Genomic DNA, 27,434 nt, shown 5'->3' on the forward strand with positions numbered 1-27,434 from the left:
ATTATTTCGTCTTTTTATCATCTGAAGTCGTCGTCGCAGAAGTAGAAGAATAGCAGCTCCGACACGTTTTCCAGGTCAAATTGAACAGATGAATCATGAGAAAAGCGAGGGCAAATCCAGAAACTTCGGCGAATTCTGGAACATAAAATTGAATTTTTTGAAGAAAAATTCGTATTTTTGGATGAAAAATGACGAAAAATAGCCTACTTTGGTCATTTTTGTCAATTTTTTAAGCGAAAATTCCCTAAATTACAAGAAAATTCTGATTTTTGAGCGAAAACTTTGTTATTTCATGCAAAAAATCGCGGTTTTACAACAATTTTGACATTTTTTAATTCAAAATAAGCTAAAAATCGTCAAAAATAGGCAAAAAACAGGAATTTTCAGCCCATTTTCTCTTGAAAAATGTCTTTTTTTTAACTGATTTTTGGCTTTTTTGAACATTTTTAGTCACATTTAAAATAAATTTTTAATCCATTTTCCCTCGAAAAATGGGAATTCTGGCAGCTGTTTTTTTAAACAATTTTTAGGACAACGGCATCAAAAATTAGCCAAAATTTCGTCATTTCAACTGAAAATCGCAATTTTTCAGCCAAAATAACAATTTTGAGTTGAAAAACGTTTAAAATATGGTGAAAGATCGTCGAAAACTTGAAATTTTTTCGAAACTGCTGAAAATACCTCAATTGCAGTCTTTTAAGCTGAAAATATGTGAATTTCTGACCGATTTTTGCTTGTTTAGGCTGAAAAATCACGAAAAACTACCGAAATTTTAGTTTTTGATTCGAAATTTGCTGATTATCCCAATAAATCGATCGAAAGCTTATTTTAAACAACAAAAATCCATGCTTTTCAGCATTTTTGACGGTTTTTCAATCTAGAAATTATGAAATTTGACTTCCACCGAGTTTCTAAAGGTTTCCACTGAAAAATGCGAATTTTGACTCATTTATGAACATTTTTTCGCTATTTTTCAATCTGGAAATGCTGAAAATCGATGAAACTTTTTTTTAGGTCAAAAATTAAGTTTTTTGTCATTTTTTAGACTGAAATGATTTTCGACTTAAAAATCGTATTTTTCAACAGAGAGAACAAATCGTTTAAAAAACCATTCTTTCTGTGTTTTTTTGCTGTTTTTAACAAAACTGGAAAATTTCTGGATGGCTGGCGCACCTCAGGCGCGTTGCGTGAACTTGGAAACCGAAACTTCCTGGGGTGCTTCAGGCGCGTTTTTGACGTTCTTGGCATGCCATTTTGGATTTTTTTCAAAAAGCTATAAATTCTCGTGATTTTTTATTTAAAAAAGACCGAAAATTCCGAATTTTTCGCAATTTCGAAAACTCACCTGTCGGACAAGTGTCATTTCCAAAAATCGCGGGGAATCTGACCAAAATATTGAATGGCCAAAAGATAGTATCCGGAATACAGTAAGCAGTTATTCCAGAGACATATCTCAACAACGCCAACGCCGAGAATTGCATCAAAACTCGCACAACTGTGTCGATTTTCAGATTTCTCGCGGTTTCAGACGAGTTTTCAGCTTCTAATTTCGTCAACTCCTCCGTCGCTTTATTCATTTCTCGATCTTTCTTGAAATAGCGCGCGAATTCTCCTGTCGGCGAAATTCCGTGCAATTCTCGCTTTAATTCGGCAATTTTTTGTTTTAAAGCAATGACTTTTGGGTTTGGAGCCGGTTTTGAGAGAGATTTTACCTAAAAATTAGATAAAAAAATGTAAATTTTCGAGGAATTTCAATGTTACCGCTCTGGAAATCGCCGTGACAACTTGTGTGCTATAAATTGCAAATGTTGCCGAGCAAATGACGGCGATAATGTTGAAAATTGAGATTTGTGTGGGTTTTTGAGTGTCTTCCATCTGAAAAATCTTTTTTTCTGTGGAAAAATTTTTTAACCCGATTTTTCACTATTTTCGGACGAAAACCTATCAAAAATATGTGAAAATATGGTATTTTTGTATCGAAAATCACGAATTTCAACTCGAAATCCACAAAAAACATCGAAAAACCTCAAAAATCGCGCAAATCGCTTAACAAAAATAAATAAATAATAAAAACAACGACACTCCAAAATCCCGCTTTGTGTCGGGGAGTGTTTGCGTACTTTGCATTTAATCTTACGACAACTCACACCAACTGCACATTTTTTCCAATAAATTCATCAAAACATCACTAAAAAACCTCAAAAAACCACCGAATTTTTCAGCGAAAAATGCTCGAACTTGGCGCCACATTCATCCCATTCGAACCAGATCGATCCGCGCATGACGGGAATATTACTCGCAATTTTTTCGACTGTTCCAGTCAACGTATCTGTACGATGCGGAACAACGGGGCGCTTGGACTCACTTCAAAGTCCCTTCAAAACGATAAAATCACAAATGTTCGAACAAAAGACCGCGGGGAACCTTCTACCGTAAAATTCTCGCCAGATGGGCGGCTTTGTGTGATGCAAAGGGCTCCCAACACAGCTGACATCATTTTTCTGGAAAAAACTGAAAATTCGTTGTGTTTAGAGCTAACAGTGAGCACAAAATCCAAGGAACCCTTGTTAGCAGTTGAATGGATCACTAATAATCAGGTTTTTATCGATTTTTCGACAGAAAAATAAATAAAAATCGATTTTCCAGCTTCTCCTAGTCAACAATCACAGTGCAGAGCTGCTATTTATAAATGAAGACAAAAAATCATCGAAATTGATTAAAGCGACAAATGTTAATGCTGCATGGGCCATTTATTATGTAATTTTTAAAATTTTTCGAGAAAAAGTTAAAAAAAAATTTTTTTTTGGAAATTTTTTTTTCGAAAATTTAAAATTTCTAGGCACCCAGCCAGCTCTTGCTCATCGCCAATGGTCAATCTTGCTCAAATTTACAACCGATTATTGTGGCGCACTCTCAGTTTACTAGAATGAAGAATTTCGAAGTGGATTTCGGAGGAAGTATATCGAAAGAGAACTTTTTGGAGAAGGATGCCGCGATTGCCACGATGTGAGAAGAAATACCGAGAAAATTGATAAAAATGCTGATTTTTGAGTGAAAAAATGGCAAAAACTGTTGAAAATCATCAAAAATGATTTAAAAATCAGATATTTTTCTCAAGAACTTGAAAAAATGGCTAATTTTCTAATTTTATAAGCCAAAAATACAGAAAAAAACTTAATTTTTAAAATATGAAATCGGAAAAGATTAATTTCTATCAGTTTGAGCTGAAAATCACAATTTTGGACCGAAATTTGCGAATTTTTTGCTCAAAACCCGGTCAAAAACCAGTTTTCAACTAAAAAATTACATTTTTTTTGAAACTTTTTCGAATTTTGATACTAAAAATCAAATTTTTCTCCATTTTTAGCTGATAACATTTGCAAAATCTTAGTGTTTGTAATTTTAAACTTAGTTTCCCAAATTGATCAAATTCTAAAATTTTTGACCCGAAATGATAAAAACAATCAATCAAAATCTGTATTCTGTCCGGTTTTTTTTCTAATTTGTGGTCACCGAAATCACGAAAAATCAGTCAAAATAGCATTTTTAGCTTAAGATTTCAACGAAAATCCGGATTTTCTGCAATTTTTTATGTCTAAAATCACGGGAGAACTCTAAAAAAAACCGGTCTCAATTTGATTTTTTAAACGAGCAGATTTCTAATTTTTAGCTAAAAATTTACGTTTTTCGAGTCAAAAATTACAATAAATTAATTAAAAAAACTCAAATTGCCGCTCAAAAAATCACAAAAAATCTGTCAAAATAGCATTTTTAGCTTGAAAGCCTAAAAAAATCAATTTTTAGCTCAAAATTAACGTTTTTAGAGTAAAAAATCCATTTAAAAAACTCAAATTTCTGCTCAAAAATCACTCAAATTCTCTCGTTTTTGCAGCTACGGAAAAGTGTACATAATGGTATTTCGATACAGTAATCGAAGTGCGACAATGCTCGATCTCTACGAGCTTCCATTCGACGCGTCGACGGCGCCCCAGTTCCGTCATTCTTTGATTCTCGGTTTTAATGGGGGTTGTGGAATACATGTGATTGATAATCTCGTGATTGTTCATCATCAATCATCTCAGAAATCAATGATTTTTGATATTAAAGTGAGCTCGCCGAGCAAAAGTCACTCTCCTCTCGTTACTACTACTATCGGTAAGAGTTTGAGAAGCGTCAAAGGCACGCCAGATTCACTCAAAACCTGCGAAAAGATAGTCGCGCCAAACGCGCGCCAGTCAGATGTCATTTTTCATAATTTTAGGCTGAAAAAATGCTGAAATTCTGCCACAAGCTACACGAGAGAGATGCAAACAGTAGAAGCGCCGGAGGCGCGCCAGATACATCTGGAAACACTAAAATTGCTAAAATTTGTCAAAAACACGCTGAAAATCTCATCTTTTGTGTATTTTTATTATAAAAAACACTTTTTCTAGTAGTTTTACTCCCAAAAACTGAAAAATTCAGTTTGAAAGCAGTTTTTACAAGTTTTACAAAAAAATCTGATAAAAAAACACGTCAAAGGCGCCCCCGACATGGTATTTTCGGACAAAAAAACATTTAAATTTTGCGCCTAAGACGCGCCAGACACACAATTTTTTAAAAAAATGTTCATTAAAAATTCTGAAAATTATCCCAATTTTTCGCTGGAAATTTCCGAAATGACAACTCAAAAACGCGCCGAAGGCGCCCCAGCCATTTCAAATTTTTCTGAATTTTTCATTATAAGTCAGTACTTTTTTGTATTTTTCGCAAAAACGGCATCCCAGAAACGTTCAAAACGCTCCTGAGGCGCGCCAGCCATACAATTTTAAACCATTTTCAACGTAAAATCCAGAATTTTTTCAATTTTTTTGGATTTTTTCTAAAACCGTTTGAAAATGACAAAACGCGCCAAAGGCGCCCCAGCGATTTTTTATTTTTGGACATCCGGACATTCAGACAAAGCAAATTATCATGTTGACTGAAAAACGTCTGAAAATTTTCAGATTTTTTTAAAAACGCGCCGAAGGCGCCCCACACATCACATTTTCTCAGTTTTCTCTATAGAAAACAGAAAAAACGCCTACGACGCGCCAGCCATTTCCAATTTTTTCCCAATTTTCCAGAACCGCACCCCCAACACCAACCACCACCGGCGCTCTACACAAACTTCTGGTTCACATTCCTTCCCGACGTTGTCATCGACTCAGCAGGCGGTGTCATGTACTCAATTCGTCTAAAAAACGAGAAATCTCAACTGGAAATCGCTGAGAAACACACAATGTTAGAGTATCTCGCCCGGCGACGGCACGAGAAAAAACTGTTCATCGTCTCGTTTCTCTCGTGTCTCCGCGCGCGTGCTCTCTCGCTTCGACAAATTCGAAAAATTTTCGCAATGTTGAGTGGAGGCGTGAAACCATCGAAATCTGCTGAAAATTCGGCTGAAAATGGTGCTGGAAGTGCCCTGAAAGCTGTGATGACGTGTGAGAAATACTCGAGTCTTGTGGTGACTCAACACGAGATGCAAAGTGCTGTGTTGATTCCGTTGAGGGTGAGCTAATTGACAATGAAAATCTGTGAAAATGTGGGCGGAGTCTGAAAAATCTCGAGGAAAATGGCGGAAAATTGGTCAGAAAATGACAAAAATAGGAAAAAAGTGGGCGGAGCCTCATTTCGAAAGAGCTACAGAAATGGGCGGAGCCTAGTTAGTTTTATCAACATTTTCAAAGTAGGCGGAGTCAAAGAAGTTGCAAAAAGTGGGCGGAGTCTAGTTGAATTTATCGAATTTTTCATCTTGAGTTTGAACAAGTGGGCGGAGCTTGATTTGGCACCGCCCTTTTTTTCTAGCTATTTTTTAAATTTTTGTCCAAAACCATACTTGCAACCGGGCCGAGTCCGGGCCGTGAGCAGGCCTTAGAATAACTCGCTTCAAAATGAAAATCAGGAGTCGATCAACCTGTCAAATTGTAGATCTCGATGAGATCTACTCAAATCTATTTTCATTTTCACTGTAAGTTTAGTGAGAGCCGCAGTACAAGCCATTAAGTAGCCGGGCCGTGAACAGCCGGGCCTTGAATCACGGCCCGGCCACTTAATGGCTTGTACTGCGGCTCTCACTAAACTTACAGTGAAAATGAAAGTAGATTTGAGTAGATCTCATCGAGATCTACAATTTGACAGGTTGATCGACTCCTGATTTTCATTTTGAAGCGAGTTATTCTAACGCCCGCTCACGGCCCGGTTGCAAGTATGTCCAAAACGACCTCAAGCTTAACAAAAATTCGACAGAAATCACAAAAAGTGGACGGAGCCGGAATTGACTCCGCCCCATTTGAAGGAAATCAATAGAAATGGGCGGAGCCAAATTGATTTTTCCGAAAATTTCCACCTAAAATTTGAAAAGGGCTCCGCCCACTTTTTCCCATACATTTTAGAAATTGCATATTCAGACTCCGCCCACTATTCTCAATTCAAGAACGAAAACTGATACATTTACTGTAGCAGTTACCTTTAACTCCGCCCATTTCATCTTTACTAAAAGTGGGCGGGGCCTAGTGAGAATCCGCCCACTTTTGTACTTTGCGTCGTTTTTCTGGAAAAATCATCAAAAATTGCGAATTTTCAGATTTTTTCAGCCAAAAAAAACAGGAAAGCTTTTTTTTTCAAATTAAAATCAGAAAAATAAAATTTATTCGTCAATTTTCGCCAAACACAGCTGAAAATGGGCGGAGCATCACCACCAAAAACGAAATTCCAGGAAGACGCCTCCCTGCCGGAATCCTACGTGGCCAACATAATGCTACAGTACCTCCGATCACTATTCGACGCTTCAATTACTCCAGAAGCGTATCTTATTGAAATGGTTGTTGAGACACTTGCAGAGGCAGGCGAAATGTCGAAATTACAGCAAATTGTCACTTATCGAGTGAGTTTTTGGAGGGAAATAGGCTGGAAATGGTCAAAAATAGACCAAAAATGAGTGAAAAATCACATTTTTCGGTGCAAAATATGCTTGGAATGGTAAAAATTTGTGAAAATTGGCTAAAAATGATTTTAAAAAATAGGCGGAAAATGTACAAAAATTCTATTTTTCGAGGCGAAAATAGCTGAAAATTCTCAAAAATATGTTTAAAATGACCAAAGAATTACATTTTTCTTGGAAATGTGCTGAAAATCGGTCAAAAATGACATTTTTCGGTCGAAAACGTGCTGAAAATTGCTAAAAATGGCCAGAAATCTGTTGGAAAATGGCAGAAAGCGGCTGAAAATCTCATTTTTTGGACGAAAAGTGTGGAAAAAATGTCATTTTTGACTGATTTTTGGTCATTTTTTGCCATTTTCAGTCTATTTTCCCTTGAAAAATGGGAAGAGTGTGCTGAAAATGGCCAAAAATAGCCGAAAACACGCAGAAAAAGGTCTGAAAACGTCCAAAAATGACGAAAAATTGAGAATTTTGGCGATGGCTGGAGTGTCGGAGGCGCTTTTTCTGCTTTGTGTCTGAAAAATTTTGGCATATTTTTGGCCATTTTAAGCTAATTTTCAGCTGTTTTCCTATCAAAAAATTGAATTTTTATACATTTTCCGCCTGTTTTTGGCTATTTTCAGCACATTTTCTACAAAAAATGTCAAATTTTACAGAATTTTTGGAATTTAAGCCTTTTTCAGCCTAAAATTATGAAAAATGACATCTGACTGGCGCGCCTTTGGCGCATTTTTTCGGAGGTTTTGAGTGAATCTGGCGCGCCTTTGACGCTTCTCAAACTCTTACCGATAGTAGTAGTAACGAGAGGAGAGTGACTTTTGCTCGACGAGCTCACTTTAATATCGAAAATCATTGATTTCTGAGCTGATTGATGATGATTTTCAGTCATTTCTCGACATTTTTTCAAACCGATTTTTATTTTTTCAGGTAATAAACGACTCAAAACCGTTGGCATTCCTTCTCCTATCGTATGAGGCTCGTTGCTCGACACTTTTCCAGTCGGGTGTCGATATTCTTGCGAGAAATAAAGCAAGCGACGAGATAGTCGAAGTGATGTTGGAGAAGAAGCAAATCGTCGACGCATTCCGATTTATTGACGTCCGAAATCTGAATGAGGCGTTGATTCCGAAAGTTGTCGAGGCGGCGAATCAACATTGCTCACGGCAGACGAGATACGCCATTAGGGAACATTTGATTGAGAAAAAGGCAAAAGGTAGGGAAATGCGCTGCATTGACAATTTTGTCAGCAGAGCGCACTTGCTCTCCAACTGAATCCACACAGGCGTTACTGTAGTAAAATGAGATGTGGCAAAATGCGCTCTTATTATAATCGTTTGGAAAATTACAGTTTTTTTTTCCTTGAAAAACTAACATTTTCAAAAGATTATAATAAGAGCCCATTTAGTCACGCGTAGGGGGAACCTATGCCCAAATTTTTCCCGAAATTCCGAACAGAAAACTTGCGCTCCATTGAGAATCGAAGCATTTCAATGGAGCGCGTTTGCTGTCAACATTTTTTGAAAGGGTGTCAGAGAAAGAAGAAGTGCGCTCTATTGAGATGCGGACATTCGAACTGACAGATAGACAATTTTGTGTAATTTAGCTGTAGAGCGCACTTACTTCGTTCCCGAGAGACTGAGCAAGTATGCACCAGTCTTGCGAAAAGGGGCGTGGCCCTACTTGTGGGTGGAGCCTGAATTGAAATAATTGAAAGATGCGGATACACATCATCTGGACACTGGGACAGACAGACAGCGATAGCGGTGATTTTCTGAGTTTTCTCAACAGAGCACACTTGCTTTTTGTAAATTTGCAGTAGAGCGCGGTTGCAAGCTAGCAGCTCCGACCACTTTTAGATCACGCGTTTAGCAAATGCGCTCCCCTGAACACTATAGAGCGCGATTCCTGTTTTTCCCAGAATTAGAGCAAGTGCGCTCTACGGAGAAAATTCACAAAATCATCGCCTATCGCTTTCTGTCTGTGCGAGTGTCCAGATGTCCGCGTCTCATGTAGAGCCACGCCCCTTTTCGCAAGACTGGTGCATACTTGCTCAGTCTCTCGGGAACGAAGCAAGTGCGCTCTACAGCTAAATTACACAAAATTGTCTATCTGTCAGTTCGAATGTCCGTATCTCAATAGAGCGCACTTCCTCTTCATCTGACACCCTTTAAAAAACTGTTGACAACGCAAACACGCGCTCCATTGATAAAATTCTCAATAGAGCGTGATTTCGAAAAAAAAAATTCAAAAAGTGGGCGGAGCTTATCTCATATTTTCAGCGTCTCTCTACAAATCGATTGGCGACGACCTCTACACGGAAGCAGAAATCAAAGAGGCCGCCAACGAACAAGCCACGTGCACCCTCTTCGAAATTTAATTATTTAATTAGTCCTAATTTCCTCTAATTTTCTGTAAATACCGCCCCCATAATTATGTAACTGTGATCCCCCCTACTCAACTACTTCAATTTTGCCATGGTGCTTGTCTGAAAATTTGAAATTTTTATTTGAAAATTTTAAAGAATTTTAATTAAATCTGGCAATTCGAATAACCCAACTTGAGAATTTCCAGTCCAAAATATTGCAAATGGTCCTGAAATTCAAAAAGTAAGCCCCGCCTCCTTTTCTACAGTAATCCTACCTCAAAACTCAAATCCACCGCATTCGCATTAGAGCATCTTTGCCCCTCGTCCTCTTCACAAATTTCCCATCCCGTCATTTTTTGATTGTAGAAAACTTCCGATTTGTGATGCCAATACCCGCCGTGATGCCCCTTACCGGGTACATGGGGTACCGGATCGTGAGAATGTGTGATACGGTAGGCGTTGTCTACGAGCGTGTCCACGCTTTGAGCGTAGATCAAATTTCCGGTCCGCGGTTGACCGAATGTGACGAGCAATAAGTTTTCTGAGGAGACCAGACGGTTGAATCGAAGGTAGCTGGCTGCCAATGAGGCCATGGCACCGCCCAGGGAGTGACCGGTGACCTGGAAGAGTTTCAGATGGCCTAGGAAATTCTTAGGCCACTCAGCGGTACTCACCCAAACCTGATAGCCGGGGTACTTGGAGATGAGACCGTTGAAGTCATCCTTCATTCCTGATGACCAGATTTTGAAGAAGCCGTCGCTGAAGTACTTGGAGACAAAGCCGCCTGATGGCCAGGCGGTCTGAAATTCCCAGACTGCAAATTAGGGTTTCCGGATGTCCAGGTGTGAACGGACACAGACCTGGTTCTCACAAATTGCAAAAAAAAAAGTTTTTTTGAAATTTTTGAAAAATTGCACATTTTGAGAGCCCGTCTTAAAGTCTTTCCTGGTCCAATAGTCCTAACCTTAATATTACTCAAAAGAGCAAGTTCTGAGCTCTATTTTTTTAGTTGACCACTTTTTGGTACGTGCCGTCCCTGGTGAGATAGGGCGCCCTGAAATAAGTTAACATTCCGCGTCACTTCGTCGACGTGAATGGTACGCTGACTTTGACGGGCTGTAATTCGCTAGTGATGGCTCGTACGGGAAAGATGTCAACAGCAAAAATGAAGTTTTAGACGTGTTCTTTATAACCATACCAATTTCTAGAATATTGGACAAAAAAATTAAATTTTGACGGGCTCTCAAACTTTATAAAATGTTTTTAAAAAATTTCGCAATTAAAAAAAAAATTTTTTGAGAGCCCATCATGGGCTCAGAAGTAGTCTTATAGTTCCCAATTTTTATATGATTGGAAAGAGCATGTCACGGGCTCTATTTTTGTAGTTGACCACTTTTTTGTACGGACCGTCCGTAGGGAGATAGGGCGCCTTGAAGTGAGGGAGTCACCTCGTCGTAGTTGTGCGGATGCCCGACTTCAACGGGCGACGACTCGCTAGGGAGTTTTCGTACAAAAAAGCTCTTTACTAGTAAAACGAAGCTCTTGATTTTTTTTTGGACAACATTGAAAATTTCAAAAATTTCAAAAAAAATTTTTTTTGAAAATTTCAAAAATTTCAAAAAAAAATTTTTTTGAAAATTTTGGAAAAAATTTTTTCGAAATTTTTTTGTATTTTCCGTCTGTGCGTCTGTCTCCTCCACACCCATCCGGATGACCCCACTCACCTGACTCCCAAACACAGTCTCCGCCCCCTCCACAACCAACTGCTCGGTACTCGTCGTCCCTCTGAACACCACCAAAATCGCCTCGTCCTCATGACTAATAGCCGTAAACCCGGAACAAGTGTCTCCAGAATCTACCGTATCACAAGATACAGTAATCTGTCGTTTGATCTCGGCGGTGCCATTGAATCCTCTATCCATACAGTATCGGGGTACTGTACCGTACGCAGCGATCGCGGCGTAGATCAATTTGTGGCGGGAAAGTTGATCGGAATACGGGATGGAATGAGTGTAGATCGAAGGGATAAGGAGGTAGATCAAAAATATTTTTGGCGGCATTTTCTGAAAATTGGAGGATTCTAGAACGTTTTAAAGTAAAAATTTCGGAAATTCTGCTTGAAAATGTGATTTTGTTCATTTTTTCATTTTTTGAATGGGGTCATGTTGACATTTCCGATTATTTCTTGCCCGGCCGCTTGCCAGGAGCAAATTAACAGGTTTTTGTCATTGAGTGATGTCAGCGGCAAGGCTGGGGTGCCTTTGGCGCGTAGGTGACGCATTTTCGAAGAGAAACGAGACTTCCCAAGACTTTGGTACGAGACCGGCGGTACTGAAAAGCGAGACACCACGAGACCTAGAGAACGAGATTCAACGAGAATTTTTCTCGAGACTAAACGAGACTCGAGACTCCATGATAGTTCGGAATCGAGACTTCACCAGAAATTGGGATCGATACTCCACGAGACTCGAGACTAGAAGAGAACGAGACTCCACGAGACTTGCAAACAAAACTCAACAAGAATTTGGAATCGAGACTCCACGAGACATGGGCAGCACGACCCAACGAGACTTCACGTGAAATTGTGATCGAGACTAGGCGAGACTCCACGATACTTTGGTCCAAGACCCAACGAGAAACGGGGATCGGGAGTCCACGAGATTTATAAATCGAGACCTCATGAGGAATTGGGATCGAGACCAAACGAGAATCCACGAGACTCGAGACTAAACGAGACCTGGATACTAGACGAGAACGAGAATTTGCAATCGAGACTTAACGAGAAAACGGTCTCGAGAATACACGGGACTTGCGAACGAGACCCAACGAGACTTCAGAACCGAGACTTCACGAGACCAAGAAATTTTGAACTTTTTATTCCGAATCAATTTAAGCCTTAACATTAGCACAGTTCGAGTATCCCAAATCGCTGACATTGATTTCGAAATAGTTGAGATGGTCCTGAAACGAAAGTTCTCCTTTTTTTATATCAAAAAGTATTACTGTACCTTGATAGAAGTGTCTGGAATGATTTGTCCATTGGAGCAGAACTCGCTCTCATCGACATCGTCACAAATGTTGTATTTGGTCATTTTCTCCTTGTAGAACACCTCTGCTTTGTGATGAGTGAACCCTTGCATATTCTCTTTTGGAAGATGTGGCACCGGGTCGTGAGCATGTGTCACACGGAACTTATTGGTGACGTCACGATCGACGGCGTGTGCATAGGCGGCGTCTCCGACACGTGGCTGACCGTAGGTGACGAGTTGGAGTTTGGAGGCGTCGTACAACTTGTTGTAAGTGATGTAGGAGGCGGCGAGAGAGGCCATGGCACCTCCGAGAGAGTGTCCTGTTACCTGTAATTTCAGATTTTTAAGTTTTTAGGCCATTCTTGGGCTCTTAAATTGCAAAAAACTGCAATTTTTGAGAAACCACTCTTTTTGAGAGCCCGTCATGTACTCAGAAATAGTCCCACAACTCCCAGATTTTATACACTTGAAAAGAGCAAGTCCCGGACTCCATTTTTGTAGTTGACCACTTTTTAGTACCGACCATCCCTAGGGAGATAGGGCGCCTTGAAGTTAGGTGTTTCGAAATTGTAATTTTTTTTTGAAATTTTCCAAAACTTTCCATTTTCAGAGTCTGTGACCCTGTCTGGATTAAGTAACTTGGGCTAAATTTACATTCAATATGTAGATCAAACTTAGACATGTATTTTCGTAGTTTACCACTTTTTTGTACGAACCGTCCCTGAGGAGATACGGAGCCTAGAAAATTGGAAGGTCCAATTTTAGTCCAGTGACTTCAAACGGTCATATCTTAATGGAGATGACTTGTACGAAAAAGCGGTCAACTACAAAAATGAAGCCCTAGATTTGATCTACAAGATGAATATAATTAATCTGTGCAAAACTCATTTCCGGGTACCGTGACCGTGTCTCGAAAAGGGCAACATTTTTTAACTTTTTGAATAAAGTAACATTTTTGGAATTATGTATTCAAGTTGGTTAGTTTATCTGTCCATCTGTCTGTCTGTTTGTCCGAATGACAAAATTTTTGATCTCAAATAACAAAAGCTATCTCAGATGAAAGGAAAAGAATTTTCTGTTACCGGGATCACAAAATTAGGAAAAAAATTTCAAAAAACTTTTCATTTTCAGTGTCTGCCACGCTGTCGATATACAGTAACTCGATGTAAATTTGTATTGTGTACGTAGATCAAACCTAGACCTTCGTTTTTCTAGTTGACAACTTTCTTGTAGAACCCTTCCATAGGAAGTTATATTGAAGTTTGATAACATAAAGCCATATCTCTTCAGGGAAAGCTCCCACGAAAAAGTTGTCAACTACAAAAATGTAGTTCTAGATTTGATCTACATAACCATATAACTTTGATCAACAAGATACCCTGCTACACGCTCTCAAAGTACACCTGTTCGCTGCTAGACTAGAGTGTTTTCTGATTCCGATACATTTCCGATAAGAGAAGACTAGACTCTTCCATGATTTTTGATTTTCGATCACTAACCCAAACTTGGTATCCTGGATACTTGGCAGCCAGCGCGTTGAAGTCATCCTTAAGTCCCGCATTCCAAATGTTTAAGAATCCGTCGTTGAAGTATTGGGAGACGACACCGCCGGCGGCCCATGGTGTCTGAAATTCAGGAAATAAGCCTAAGTTTTAAAATAAGCCTAAGCCTAAGCCTACGCCTAAGACTTACATGATACTCGAAGACAGTCTCGAGACCCTCCAAAATGAGTTGCACATTGTTATTGGTACCACGGAACACCACAATAATCGCCTTGTCATTCGGACTGACTGCAGTGTATCCGAGACACTTGTCAGCTGGATTCACGTCGCAACGAGCCTCGACAACACGTCGGACGGTCGCCCCGGTGAACACCTTGTCCAGACACTTTTGTGGTTGAGTACCGTACGCGGCACCGGCGGCGAACAGAATCTGCTTACGGGCGGTCGCGTCGTTGTAGGGAATGGTGAAGACGTCACGGTTTTCTGGATGGGGGAGTGAGGATTCGGGAAGGACGAAGGCGGCGGCCAACGGCAGCAGAGCTGCAAGGAGCACGAAGGCTTGCATACTGAAAATATACTTTCTTAAGTTTGAGATTTGAGAGTTTTTCAAAGTTTTTCAAAAAAGTTCAATTTAAAAATTCCAACATTTTCAAAAATTTGCAACATTTGAGAGCCCGTCACAACCCCATTCTTTTTTCAATAATCTAGAAATTAATATGGTTGAAAAGAGCATGTTTAGATCTCTATTTTTGTTGTTGACCATTTTCTAATGCAGGCCGTCCCTAGGGAGATAGGGCGCCTTGAAATAAGGTACCACTCCGCGTCACTTTGCAACCTTTTAAAAACTGGACATTTTGAGAGCTTGTCATGGCCTCAAAACAAGTCGAATAGTCCTAACGTTTATATTATTAGAAAGAGCAAGTCACGAGCTCCATTTTCATGGTTGAGTACTTTTTGGCACAGGCGGTCCCTAGGGAGATAGGGCGCTCTGAAAATAGGTCCGCGTCACGGGCGGTGCGCCTGACTTTGACGGGCAATAACTCCTCAAGGTGGGCTGATACGGAAAAGTTGTGAACTACAAAAAAAGAGAGCAAGACTTGCTCTTTTCAACGAATGCAGAAATATTAATCTCTAAAGCCATGTGATACCATGATTGGGTTTCAAAAATGTGGAAAATTCTCAAAAAACGAATAAAATTTGTTACACATTTTTTGATTTTTTCCAAATTTTGAGAGCCTGCCACATTTGATTGTAGCGAATTTAAATTTATTTTGTAGATCAAATCTTGATCTCCATTTTTACAGTTGGCAACTTTTTTGTTCAGGCCGTTCCTGGATAGTTACGACACTGGTGGAGCGACGACGGCAGCTCTCTTTGTAATTTTTTTGGTAGTGTCCGTATAAAAAGTTGTTGTCAACTACAAAAATGGAGATCTAGGTTTGATCTACAAGATGAATATAAATTGTGTGTGCAAACATCATTTCCAGTTACCGTGACAGTGTATCAAAAACCGCTAATTTTCGAAAAATGTGAAAAAAAAAATCATTTTTTGGTTTGAGGCTATACTAACTTTCAATGTATATTCAAGTTTGTTTGTTTTTCTGTCCATTTATATGTCTATCTGTTTTATCCGGATGTCCTAGTTTCCAGATGACTTAGATAGATTACAGCCACTAATTACAGGGCCAATCTCAATGTCAGATGAGAGGAAAAAATTTCCTCAAAAAATGATCTGAAGTTTTTTCACTTTGAAAACCTGGTTATCTAGAATCTCAATATAGTTGTGAATATCTAAGACTACTACAACAGACAAACACACAGATAGACAAAAATTGACGAAATGAAAAAAAAATATTCCCGAACATTTTCGGCGGCGAAAAAGTGACACGAGAGGTTGAGTGAAGTGACACTTCCCCAGCGTTAGGTACCGTCATTTATTAAATTTCCGTTTCGTTATCACCACCTTATTCCGTTTTCGAAATTGCTGATAAGGTCGATGGAGCAGGCAAATTGTGCTCTTATCACACACTTTCGCGCCACTTTTTTCAGCTCCAAACCGGATTATTTTCACAATTTCTTTAATTTCCTGTTTAATTTCTCTAGTGATCGTTTGATTTCCAGACTTTTCTGGAAAATCTTTCTGCAAAAAAATCAAGAAAAAATTATCGACTGATTTATGTAGGTCAAACAGGAAATAGTCAATGAAAAATGAGAAAAAGTGAAAGAGAGAAAGAGAGATCACCCGTAGTTTTTGGACTGGAACGGCAGAATTGAGGAAGAAAAAATCAGGAAAACAAAAAGGGAAAAAATGAATAACAAGACTAGAAAAATTACAATTAGGGAGGCTGGCCGGACGGCTTTTCATCAACCGGATCCTCGTTCTTGTGGTATCGTTTTCAGTTCGGTTGAGTCGTCTGGAAGAGAAAAATTTGGGAAAAATTTGGTGTCGGTCTCGTTGAGTCTCGAATGATTGGTCTCGTTGAGTCTCGAGTCTTGTCACGGAGTCTCGTGCACCGGTCTCGATGAGTCTCGAGAGTTATCTAGTCTCGAGAATTGTCACGGAGTCTCGTAGACCGGTCTCGACTACTCTAGTATAATCGTTTTCTCTTACAAACAGTCTCGCGGTCTCGTGGAGTCTCGTTGAGTCTCGTCGGGTCTAGTCTCGCACACTTATATAATCGGTCTTGTCTAGTCTCGCTGAGTCTCGTGAGGTCCGTTTCGCCGAGTCTCGCCGAGTCTCGCCGAGATTTGTCTCGTTTAGACTCGTTCTTGTCAAGGCCCATCTTATTGGCGCAAAATACAACATTTATCGAACTTTTAAACTTTTTTTTCAATTTTTCATCGAAAATATGAAAATTTTTTGAAGACTTTTCAGAATTTCTTCTAATTCTGAATGATAGTCGAAAATTTGACTTTTCCGCAAAAAAAATTCGAAAAACTCGAAAAAATTTTGAATTTTGAATTTTGGCGTCAAACTTCCAATGTTTACGAATTTTTTATTTTTTGCGAAAAAATTCAGAATTTCTTTTGATTTTGAATGGTAGTCACGTTTTTGCGAAAAAAAAATCAAAAAATTTTTCGACAATTGTTCAAAACTAGACAAAGCTCTAAAGAATTATCATTTTTGTTTTTTTTAAATCGCGAAAATTTGAAATTTGAAATTTGGCGATAATTATTAGCACGGCACGCTGTTTACAATCGCGCTCTACCGAAATTTTTTTGTGAGATATGTCTCTTTTTCTCTGAGTCTCTCAATTTCGCACACAATTTTCTTCGGTTTCGGTAGAGCGCGGTTGTAAGAAGCGTGTCGTGCTAATATCCGGGACTTGGTCTCGCGGAGTCTCGTGAAGTTGGTCTCGTTGAGTCTCGGTCAAAGTCTCGCCTGGTCTCGCTCTCACCTTTTTTGACTAGAGCAGTCTCACTATTCGTGCTGGAAAAACTGGAAGTTTGTGATATCTCTCCAAGTTTATCCGTCTTCTTCTCCGGAGCCACATTGTCGGAAGCACCAAATAGACGGTTTAGATCACCGGACTGCAAAAAAATAATTGTTGGAAATTTTGTAGAAAGGTCTTACTGTAAGAAGGAGTGCGGGCAAGAAGATAATTCCATGGAGTATACCAAGAAGGGTAACCAAAAGTATCGTTTTCACAAATACCCAAATCATATAACTCGTATTAAACATCAACGGGAACACACAGAGTACTGTAGAACTCGCCGCTTGGATCATCGGCCATCCGATGGATTTCAATGCGTCTGCTAGGCGCTCGTCGGTCGTCCAACTCGTCGGGTTACGGTAGTAATGATATGAGATATGGGCGGTGAAGTCGACTGAGAACCCGATTGACATCAAAGTGGTACACATTGTGATCGGATCCAAATTCACTTTCCAAATCGATAGCAGACCGAAGACGCCGACATTGATGGAAGCCATTGCTATGGTAGATGTCAGGATTGAGTTGATACCGGGGATCATTAGAAGACACGCGAGATCCATTGTGATCGCTGCCCAGACCACGGTAGACATGGTTGTGCCGCCGATCGAGTCGAGTTGGTCGATGTAGAACGAGTAGCTCTGGAATGTACAGTTCAAAATTGTTGAAATTTATAATCATTGTGTAGATCATGTTTTTATCTTTAGTTTTGCAGTTGATCACTTTTTTGTACGAACACTAACTGAGGAGTTACAGAAGATTGACGCAGGTCAGGGGTTACCAGACTTTGATAGACTATAACTCCTCAGGGAGAGCTCGCACAAAAAAGTAATTAACTACAAAAATAGAGATCCAGATTTGATCTACATGATCATATAAAAATATTCGGAAAACAACTTAATTGTAGACATGCTTCTTAACTTTGACTAAATTCCGTATTTTTCAAAATTTTTTAAAATTCCATACTTTGAAGCCATGTCGTGGTGTCAGATTTCATCCAACTTCAATAAAATTATAATCATTGTGTAGATCAAATCCAGATCTCTATGTTTGTAATTGATTGTTTTTTAGTACGGTCCCTCCCTGAATAGTTATAGCGGCTTGACGTAAGACAACCCGCGTCACCTTGTCGCAGTAGTACGGACTTCGACGGTCCATAACATCATTGTGAGGCTTCGTACAAAAAAGTGATTAACTACAAAAATAGAGATCTAGATTTGATCTACATGATAATATAAAAATATTTAAAAAACAACTTATGTGTGTTACAGGACATGCTTCCTAACCTTGACTAAGTTCCGCATTTTTCAAAATTTTACAATTTTTTTGAAATTGTTTAACAATGCCACATTTTGAAGCAATGTTGTGGGGTCAGATTACATCCAATTTCAATAAAATTATAATCATTGTGTAGATCAAATCCAGATCTCTATTTTTGTAATTAATTGTTTTTCAGTACGGACCGTCCCTGGATAGTTATACCGCCTTGAAAGGAGACACAACCCGCGTCATCTTGTCGCAGTAGTGCGGACTTCGACGGTCCATAACTTCATTGTGAGAACTCGTATAAAAAATGTTCAACTACAAAATTGGAGATCTAGATTTGACCTACACAGTCATATAAAGTTTAGTACATTAAGATCAATATTGGCAGCGTTACACACTTTCCAAAATCATCTTTTTTTCAAAATTTCAACAAATTTTTTTTCAACTAGACACCCAAATCCCAACAAGAACGTACCTGAAAAACAGTTACATTGAAGTGTGCATACTCATGTGCCACACCTCTCCACTGCTTCTGCAACCTCTCTCTCGTCGCCCAATTCGCGTCGTCTCCCATCGCACACGCCGTGGCGAACATGAACTTATTCACGCCCAAAATCGTTCCATTCTCCGCTTTTTTCAGCCGTAACATGTCATTCCACCGGGCTCCGCCTCCCTCCGTATCGTCGAGCCACTCTTGAAGAAGACCGTTGAACCCTTTGATGTTGTGGTATAAGGAGCTTTGGTAGAGGAAGGATCGGAGCCAAATCGACGTGGAATTCTTGCCCATCGAGTAGGGAAGGGTCTCGAAGCGATTGACAAGCTCTAGCACTTCATGTTGGTTTTGTTCATTGGAAAGATCAGGAGGGTTATTCACAAACACCAGTACCAATTGTCCCTCACTCCACAGAAATCTCTCATAGATCCATGCAATATTATTCAATGGGGAGTCCTTCATAATCAGATTAGTGGTATCCATTTTTATCTCCATTGTCTTACACCCATAGTACGAAGCCGTCCAGTACCCACAAAGAATCAGAAGGAGTGTCACGCGAGTCCTCCAGTCTTTGAGGAATCTACAGTATCTGCTTACGATACCATTTGGATTCGCTGGTGGGGGATGGGCGCCGGCGCAAGATCTGATAGAGTTCTGCACGGAGAGTATTTGCTTTGGCCTCGGGGTTTCCAGATCCACTTTCTCTCTTTTTTCCTCCTTCCTCATTTTTTCCAGACGCTTCTCCTCATAGACCAGGACCGCCACAAAAAACGTTAGCTGGTACACAAAATCCACTGCGACCGCAATACAGGTGTACAGACAGAATAGGGAAATGGCAGGGGTTGGTGTGGCGATTCCAATGGCAAAGGAAAGACAATTGGTGGCAGAGGTTACGGTAATCGAGGGACCCGCCTCCTCCATCGTCTCGGCTATCTGGTCTTCGAGACTCTCGGTTTTATCGGTTTTCCGCATTGCGTGGATTATGATGAAGACGTCGTCACATCCGACGCCGATGATTAGGAAGGGCATGACCAGAGTGATAGAATTGAAGGGGACACCAAATAGGAATAAGAATCCGAATGTTGTCCCTGTAGCCATCAACGGGCCAGCGATTCCCAGAATCGCCATGACGACATTATGAGAGAACACGAAGTGCTCTCGACTATTCGTAGCGAATATGAAAATGACCACAGCGGCTACAGAGAAGGAGAAGAAGGGGACGCACGTGAGACCGTTGGTTCTCACTTCTCTCGCTATCATGGCATCTGAGTTGACGGTCATGTTGAGTGTCGGGTGCTCGAAGTGCTCCACGTAATCGAAGAGACTGCGTTCCCACTCGTTGATGACAGAGGAGATTTCGGGGGTTTGACGGTCGGTGCGGAAGTAGAGAACCACTACTTTTACGCGGGAGATTCTGGAAAAATCATATTTTATTCAGAACGTTGGCCACGTCCACTAGCTATATCTTTTTGGGCGGAACATTCAGATGAGCTGATTTTTTTTTTCAAAAAATCCGCCACCTCAAAGGGGCGTGGCTAAAAAAAATTATCGTTAGAATGTGTGGAAATGTCTAGAATCATGTTTTTAGGTGCTTCAAGACATGCTGATTCCAAAAATCGCAAAAGTTTTTCACAGAAATTTTCAGAAATTAACAATATAAGACATTTCAATTCGAAAATCAACTTTTGCAGGGCTGGGTCCCACAGGGGCTAAAATTCAGGTTGTGAGAATCTTTGAGATTTCAAAGTTACATTTTCAGGTACTTAAAGACACGCTAATTCCGAAAAGCGTAATAGTTCTTCATTTAAACTTTCAGAAATTCGAAAATTTTCAGATCAAAAATACATTTCTGCAGGATGTCACAGCAGGCCCCACAGGAGGCGGAGCTAAAATAAAATTTGTGAGGATCTGGGATTTTCTAGAACTATTTTTTACGTACTTAAAGACTTGCTGATTTCGGAAATCACAATAATTTTTCACAGGAAATGTTCAGAAGTTGAGATTTTCAGCTTCAGAGCGAAGTACGCGTCATTTTTCAGCATTTTCAGACCAGAACAACTGAATTTCTAGAAGTTTCTTTCAAAATGCTATTTTCAGAATCCCAAAAGTCCAAAGGTTGCCGAATATCCCTTGATGGCCGAATTTGGAAATCTAGGCCACCCCATGGTCTTATTTTCTAACAAAAAAAACTCACACATTAGTATTCGGATCAATTTTGACTCCTGCAAAGTGCTCGCCGACATAATACTCATCGTTATAGAGATGCATGGTAGGGTAGGTCAGTCGGAAGTTTGGATGAAGACGTGATGACGCGTTACGGTAGATCAAATTGAATAGCGGGATGACCTGGAAATTTATTTTTATGGTGAAAACAACAGAAAAATTGGGAATAAAAACATTTTGAGTGAAAAAAATTAGAAAATTATTTTTCCAAAATTCTAATTTTTTAAATGTTGGTCTTGCCTAGTTTTTGACACAGAAAAAATTTGAAAACTGATTGAGGAACCTGTAGAGACTTAAGACCCCTACCTGATTATCATTACACTGTCCCGAACACAAATCCGAGAACGAGCACTCCACTTTGTTCTCGCCCTTGACTCCGTTGCATGGTACGGTGAAGTTATACTGTAGGAATTCTGCAAGGGAGTCCACACCGTCTAGATAGTCACGTCGCAGCAGGTTGTCCATGTCTTTAGCGGTTATTGTTACCTGAAATATGTGAGAGATCAATTTTGGGAAGACTGTGCCACATTAGATACGAAACCTAAAACTCGTGAATCTCGGTCAGTTTTTGACTTACAGAAATTTTGAGAACAGATTTAGAATCCTTATAAAGTTAGCTTCTAGAATATGTAAAAACAATTTTAGATAATTGAAATATTCAGAAAGAAAACTGCTTCAAAGTAGGAGGATGCTCATGATTGCCGGCATGTCTGTCTGTGTGTGGGTCTGTAAGTCCAGATGTCGTAACTGATAGTTTTTAAGTTTAAAGCTGATAGCAATGAATACCTGAATGCCTTTTGTTAAGTTACGCTTCCAAACAATTTGAATTTTGAAAAAAAGAGTTTGAAAACTTTTTATCTTTTTATTTTTGGAACCCTGACCACTATACCACAGTCACTTTAATTATATCAAATTTATATTTTTTGTGTAGATCACATCAAGATCTATATTTTTGCAGGTAGCCATTTTTTAGTACGTGCCGTCCCCGGAAAATTATAGCGCCTTGAAGTAAAACACCGCCACTCGCCACCAGGTGTGCGGGCGCCAGACTTCGACAGGCTATAACTCCTCAGGGAGTGCCCGTACAAAAAAGTTGTCAACTACAAAAATGGAAATCTAGGTTGGATCTAAAAATAAACATAATTTTTCAAAAATTGGGTCAGAAATAATAGCAGTACACCGTAACAAGGTTGGGAAATTTTCAAACAACGTTAAAAAAAAATTTTTTGGAACACCTGTAAAACTTTTTTTGTAGCTTTTTCTGAGATTCCTACTTCCAAAGACAAAATCATAGTCAGTAGCCCCCAGAGCGTCACCGACACGCCAGCCTCCACATCTTCCGAAACAAAGTGACATACACCAAAAATCATATCGATTCTTGCCATCTTTCATCTTTTTTCCATTCGATTTCTACACGGCAACCTGCCAACTGAAGCGCTAAGAACCGTTCGTGTGTTAACCGGTCTTTTTCTCAAACATTCTCTCTTTTAAAAACCAACGAAACGTCTGGACACATCGAGTGAATCGAAATAACGAAAATCAGGGAAAGGATGTATAATGTAATAATTGGGACAGTACTTGAGAGGGAAAGTTGGGGGATGATGGTGTTGAAGATTGTGTCAAAATGTGATGGATTTTCAGATTTTCAGATAAGCTAGGGCCACCGAGGGATTTACTAACTTGGCCAAAGAAAGGCTAAAATTTTTATGATCACTGTAAAAAAAACGTTTACAGTAACCAAATTTTTTGACAGTGTAACTGCAAATGACGGACAAACCGGCAGTCAGCCAGATTAAAATCCTGTTTAAAATCAATTAAAGGAGGACTGAAGTCATATTTTTTATTTCAGATTTTGATACTTCAGAAAATTCTGAGCAACTTTCATCATTGGAGCATATGCTAAAAATCGCTCTAAATGCCCTAAATTCACGTTTTCCCGGCTGAAATTGAGCTTTCGTGGAAGAGTTTTCCCAGTTTTTGAGTTTTTCCCCGAGAATTTTTGGCCCCGTGTAGTCCTCTCGGACAAAATTATTTCTTTTTATTTCTCGATTTCTCGTTTTCTTGCTTTTTTCAACAATTTTTTTGTTTTTTCTTCTTTTTTTACGATATAAATTGAAAAAACACGAAATTTTGTTGAAAAAAAGCAAGAAAACGAAAAATCGAGAAATTTAAATAAATAATATTGTCCGAGAGGACTACACGGGGGCAAAAAATCGCGTGGGAAAACTCTTCCACAAAAGCTCAATTTGAGCCGGGAAAACGTGAATTTAGGGTGTTTAGAGCGATTTTTAGCACATGCTCCAATGATGAAAGTTTCTTAGAATTTTCTGAAGTATCAGAATCTGAAATAAAAAATATGACTTCAGTCCTCCTTTAATTGATTTTAAACAGGATTTTAATCTGGCTGACTGCCGGTTTGTCCGTCATTTGCAGTTACACTGTCAAAAAATTTGGTTACTGTAAACGTTTTTTTTTTACAGTGACCATAAAAATTTTAGCCTTTCTTTGGCCAAGTTAGTAAATCCCTCGGTGGCCCTAGCTTATCTGAAAATCTGAAAATCCATCACATTTTGACACAATCTTCAACACCATCATCACCAACTTTCCCTCTCAAGTCACTTTCCCTCTCGGAGTCTGAAATAAAAAAATATAACTTCAGTCCTCCTTTAATACTTTTTTAAAAATTAGGAAATCGGTAGGGTACCGAAATGGTGGTCTAAGAATTTCCAGGTTGGGAAAAAATGTCCGAAAAATATTTTACACTGACCAACATTTTTTGGTCACTGTAATTTTTGTCATTGTAACTCCGGGCTATAACTTCCTTGGACCCGCCTGCACAAAAAAGTTGTCAACAACAACAAAAAATTCAGCACAATTTTTCTCTAATTAAACGGCACTATCTAGCTAGCAAAAAATCTGAAGATAGCGGTCCGAAGAAAGCATCTGCTTAAAAATTTGGGATTTAAAATTTTTATCAACTTCTAACTACTTCTTAAAAAAATTTTCTAAAAAAAATTTTGAGTCTCTATTTTTCTACCTTGCATAAGTATATACTGTATACTAGCTAAAAACCAGCCATCATCATCATTTAAGACTTTGAACCATATATGCAGATTAGCATCCCCCCCCCCTCTTACGCTTCACTTCAGATTAGTTCTGGTCATTTTCTCCATTCTCTGACGTCATCATCATTATAGACATACCTTCAGTACCCCATACCAAACAGTTAGTTACAGTAAGTTTCGTCATTTTCTCTGCGTCTCTCACTATCTCCCATCCAGGAATATCGTCCAGGGCAGGACAGGTTGGACGGGGTTGTGTTGCGCAAGCCGGGATTTATCAAGTTTTTTTTTGCGCGCGGCGCAGTGCGGCGTGCGTCGCTTCAGGTAGATCATGTAATAGGCCAAAGAGTGATTGGAGGATTAGACGGGGTGGAATTTTTTTTGTCTGATTCACAAATTTATCAATTTTTGTGACTTTGGTCTAGTCAGAGATCATGAGGCAACCGGGTTTTTCGCGGTGGCTGGCGCGCCTCCGACGCGCGTATCGAAGACATAGTCAAAGTCAACGAAGCATTGAAACCCGACTAACTGGTCTCTCCGCCGCTTTTCGTTACCATTTCATTTCGTTTTTTTTTTCGCTTTTTTTTTGACAAAAGAGATATGTGAATTGAGATGATGGTGGAGAAAACGGATCTGTTATACCGTTTCAATAGTTTTTTTGGTGATGGATTCTTGTCTTGCTAGATGATGGTTAGGTGGCAAGTGAAATGAATGGGGTGGCCTAAGAATTTTGAAATGTGAAAAAATCACAGAAAAAAATCCAATTTTTTTTTTTTACAGTAACCAAAATTTTTTGGTCGCTGTAAGTTTTTTGTCATTGTAAGCACTAAAAACTGATTTCTTTTCTAAGAAACGAGTCTGTTTTCTGCTTGTATTTCACTGAAGATTCAAATAACTTTAAAATAGAAAAAAGAAATTCACAATAAAAAAATGTTCAAAAAAAAATTTTTGTCAGTGTGAAAAGTTTTGTCAGTGTAAGTTTTTTTTTCCATTTTTGCACATTGGGACAAACTGATGGACAGACAAAAAAACTAACAACTTATAGTTAAAAATTTGAAAAAGTGACTGTCAGAAACCCAGTTTATCCAAAAATTAAAAAAAATTTATATGAATTTTTTGGAAAATTTACCAACTTTGATACGATGTCCTGCTTTTATTTCTGAACTAATTTCTAAAAAAATTATATTTATTTTTAAATCAAACCTAGTACTACATTTTTTTAGTTGACAACTTTTTTGTACGGGCACTCCCTGGAAAGTTATAGCCACGCAAAACCAGGCAATTTTTTTCAGGAAAATTTTTGGGTGTCATCCCTTTGAAGCGCTGTATCTCCCTAGGCGCCGTCCGTACAACAATTTTATCAACTACAAAAATGGAGGTCTGGGTTTGATCTACAAAATCAATATAAATTTAAAGTAAAAAATTTAAAGGTGGAACAAAATTTAGCAGCGTGTGGTGTGGTCCAATGGTAAAAAGTTGAAAAATCTTAACATTTCAAAATTTGAAAAAAAACCTCAACCGATACTAAATTAACCTAAACTGATCTTGGTGGCCTAGAAAACCAAAACCATGGCCTATAATCTACTATTTTTGGGATTCTAGGCCACCAACTATATTTTTTTGCACTATTCATCGCCCCCCAGTCTTGTTTCCCCCCTTTTTCCTCTATCAATGTCATGTATTACACAATGTGATAAATCCCTGTTGTCCTTCCATCCTTTTCCTATTCTTATCCAATAGTCACCCCTCAACAGATACATACAAAAAACCAGCTTATCTGCTTAAACATTTGGGAAGAGACTAGGAGACGTGGGGGGAGTGATGAAGCAGGTATTGATGCAATTCGTTTCCAAAATAATGGATGGAATGATAAAATGATGATGAGTGGAAGATTGGAATAGACGAGGAAATTTGGAATTCCAATCAATCAATAAAATTGTAGATCACAAAAAATGATGACTCACCTCCAACCAGAACTTGCCGCCACGATCGTTGAAGAACTCATTGGCGACGGCGTGCTCGAAGTGGGAATCCGCTTTTTCGGGGCTGAAAATAAAAAATTAGGTTTTGGAACAAAAAATAAAACTTTTTTTTTCGAAATGTTTTAAAAATTTGGTAGTTTTTAACTGAGTGCCACGCGGCCTGGAGTAAGCCAAATTTTTAGAAATTTATATATTTTAGTTGATCTAGTCTAGATCTTCATTTTTGTAGTTGACAACTTTTTTGTACCGCCTTTCCCTAGCGAGTCAGTCAAAGAACGAGCCCGCAAAATTTCACGGTCCGCCTCGCCTTTCGTCTTTCTCCGCGCTATAGCTTCTAAGGAACCGCCCGTACAAAAAAGTTGTCAACTACAAAAATGTGGATCTAAATTTGATCTTCAAAATTAACCAAAATTTAAAAAAATAGAGCAAAATTTAAGGCCACAGCACTTTGTCCAAAGTTGACAAAAAAAATGTTGTTTTTTTTTCATTTTTTTTGTATCACTGGGTTATATTTTTTTTATGTTTAAAATTGATTTTATTAGTTTTTTAATAATCAGTTTGACTGCTGGTTTGTCAAAATGTCCAAAAATTCTTTTTTTTAAGTTACACTGACAAAAAATTTGGTCATTGTAAATTTTTTTACAATGACCAAAATATAATTTTTATTTTTTTAATATTTTCTACTATTTTTTTCACAATTCTTACCTATACAAATACCATATCCGATTCTCCTCATAAAACCGTAAGAGTCCCAAGACGGCGAGAAACGAGAGTGTCACTGGAATCCAGAAGAACGGTGCGGGATGGCTGAAATTCTTTCATTTTATTTTAATTTATTTTGATTTTTTGCTGATTTCTTGATCTTTTTGTGTAGTTTTTGTGTAGTATGACCGGGGATTCCCGCCAAATAAATGAGGTGAGAATTTGCATAATGTGTGTGTACTTACCGATACACTTGGACACCTGTCCACCGGAAGAATTGTCGAATGTAGAGTGATATCACCGCTCCCGGTGACTTCATCTCTCTGCTTGGGAGACTGGAATTTAAAATATAAAAATGGAATCAAGATGGCCTAAGATGGGGATTCTAGGCCACCGAGACTTATCAAAGATGTGTAGG

The 27,434-nt window shown here is 38.9% G+C and overlaps 6 protein-coding genes across 6 annotated transcripts; 1 reads left to right on the forward strand and 5 right to left on the reverse strand.

Annotated features, from left to right (window-relative positions):
- Position 1: 1 nt before the first annotated feature.
- GCK72_020854 (uncharacterized protein) lies at positions 2–1,875 on the reverse strand (the record flags this gene model as incomplete). The annotated part of the gene is made up of 3 exons (XM_053733844.1): positions 2–135; positions 1,346–1,712; positions 1,762–1,875. The coding sequence occupies 3 exons, from the start codon at positions 1,873–1,875 to the stop codon at positions 2–4; spliced, it is 615 nt and encodes a 204-aa protein (XP_053582757.1).
- Positions 1,876–2,228: 353 nt separating this feature from the next.
- Positions 2,229–9,338, forward strand: GCK72_020855 (uncharacterized protein; the record flags this gene model as incomplete). Its single annotated transcript, XM_003106531.2, has 8 exons — positions 2,229–2,597; positions 2,647–2,757; positions 2,840–3,006; positions 3,893–4,155; positions 5,106–5,530; positions 6,737–6,904; positions 7,889–8,174; positions 9,241–9,338. 8 exons carry the CDS (start codon positions 2,229–2,231, stop codon positions 9,336–9,338), a joined length of 1,887 nt encoding a protein of 628 aa, XP_003106579.2.
- Positions 9,339–9,419: 81 nt separating this feature from the next.
- On the reverse strand, positions 9,420–11,386 carry GCK72_020856 (uncharacterized protein; the record flags this gene model as incomplete). The annotated part of the gene is made up of 4 exons (XM_003106429.2): positions 9,420–9,446; positions 9,602–9,946; positions 10,001–10,126; positions 11,051–11,386. 4 exons carry the CDS (start codon positions 11,384–11,386, stop codon positions 9,420–9,422), a joined length of 834 nt encoding a protein of 277 aa, XP_003106477.2.
- Positions 11,387–12,215: 829 nt separating this feature from the next.
- On the reverse strand, positions 12,216–14,422 carry GCK72_020857 (uncharacterized protein; the record flags this gene model as incomplete). The annotated part of the gene is made up of 4 exons (XM_003106504.2): positions 12,216–12,287; positions 12,335–12,682; positions 13,855–13,980; positions 14,048–14,422. 4 exons carry the CDS (start codon positions 14,420–14,422, stop codon positions 12,216–12,218), a joined length of 921 nt encoding a protein of 306 aa, XP_003106552.2.
- A 1,799-nt stretch (positions 14,423–16,221) lies between these two features.
- On the reverse strand, positions 16,222–16,640 carry GCK72_020858 (uncharacterized protein; the record flags this gene model as incomplete). The annotated part of the gene is made up of 2 exons (XM_053733845.1): positions 16,222–16,271; positions 16,469–16,640. The coding sequence occupies 2 exons, from the start codon at positions 16,638–16,640 to the stop codon at positions 16,222–16,224; spliced, it is 222 nt and encodes a 73-aa protein (XP_053582758.1).
- Positions 16,641–17,169: 529 nt separating this feature from the next.
- On the reverse strand, positions 17,170–27,335 carry GCK72_020859 (uncharacterized protein; the record flags this gene model as incomplete). Its single annotated transcript, XM_053733846.1, has 8 exons — positions 17,170–17,388; positions 17,432–17,929; positions 19,030–20,461; positions 21,242–21,393; positions 21,577–21,756; positions 26,297–26,378; positions 27,020–27,121; positions 27,262–27,335. The coding sequence occupies 8 exons, from the start codon at positions 27,333–27,335 to the stop codon at positions 17,170–17,172; spliced, it is 2,739 nt and encodes a 912-aa protein (XP_053582759.1).
- Between the last annotated feature and the right edge of the window lie 99 nt (positions 27,336–27,434).

This window comes from Caenorhabditis remanei, chromosome V, assembly GCF_010183535.1.
Source record: "Caenorhabditis remanei strain PX506 chromosome V, whole genome shotgun sequence".
Taxonomy (NCBI): Eukaryota; Metazoa; Nematoda; class Chromadorea; order Rhabditida; family Rhabditidae; genus Caenorhabditis; species Caenorhabditis remanei.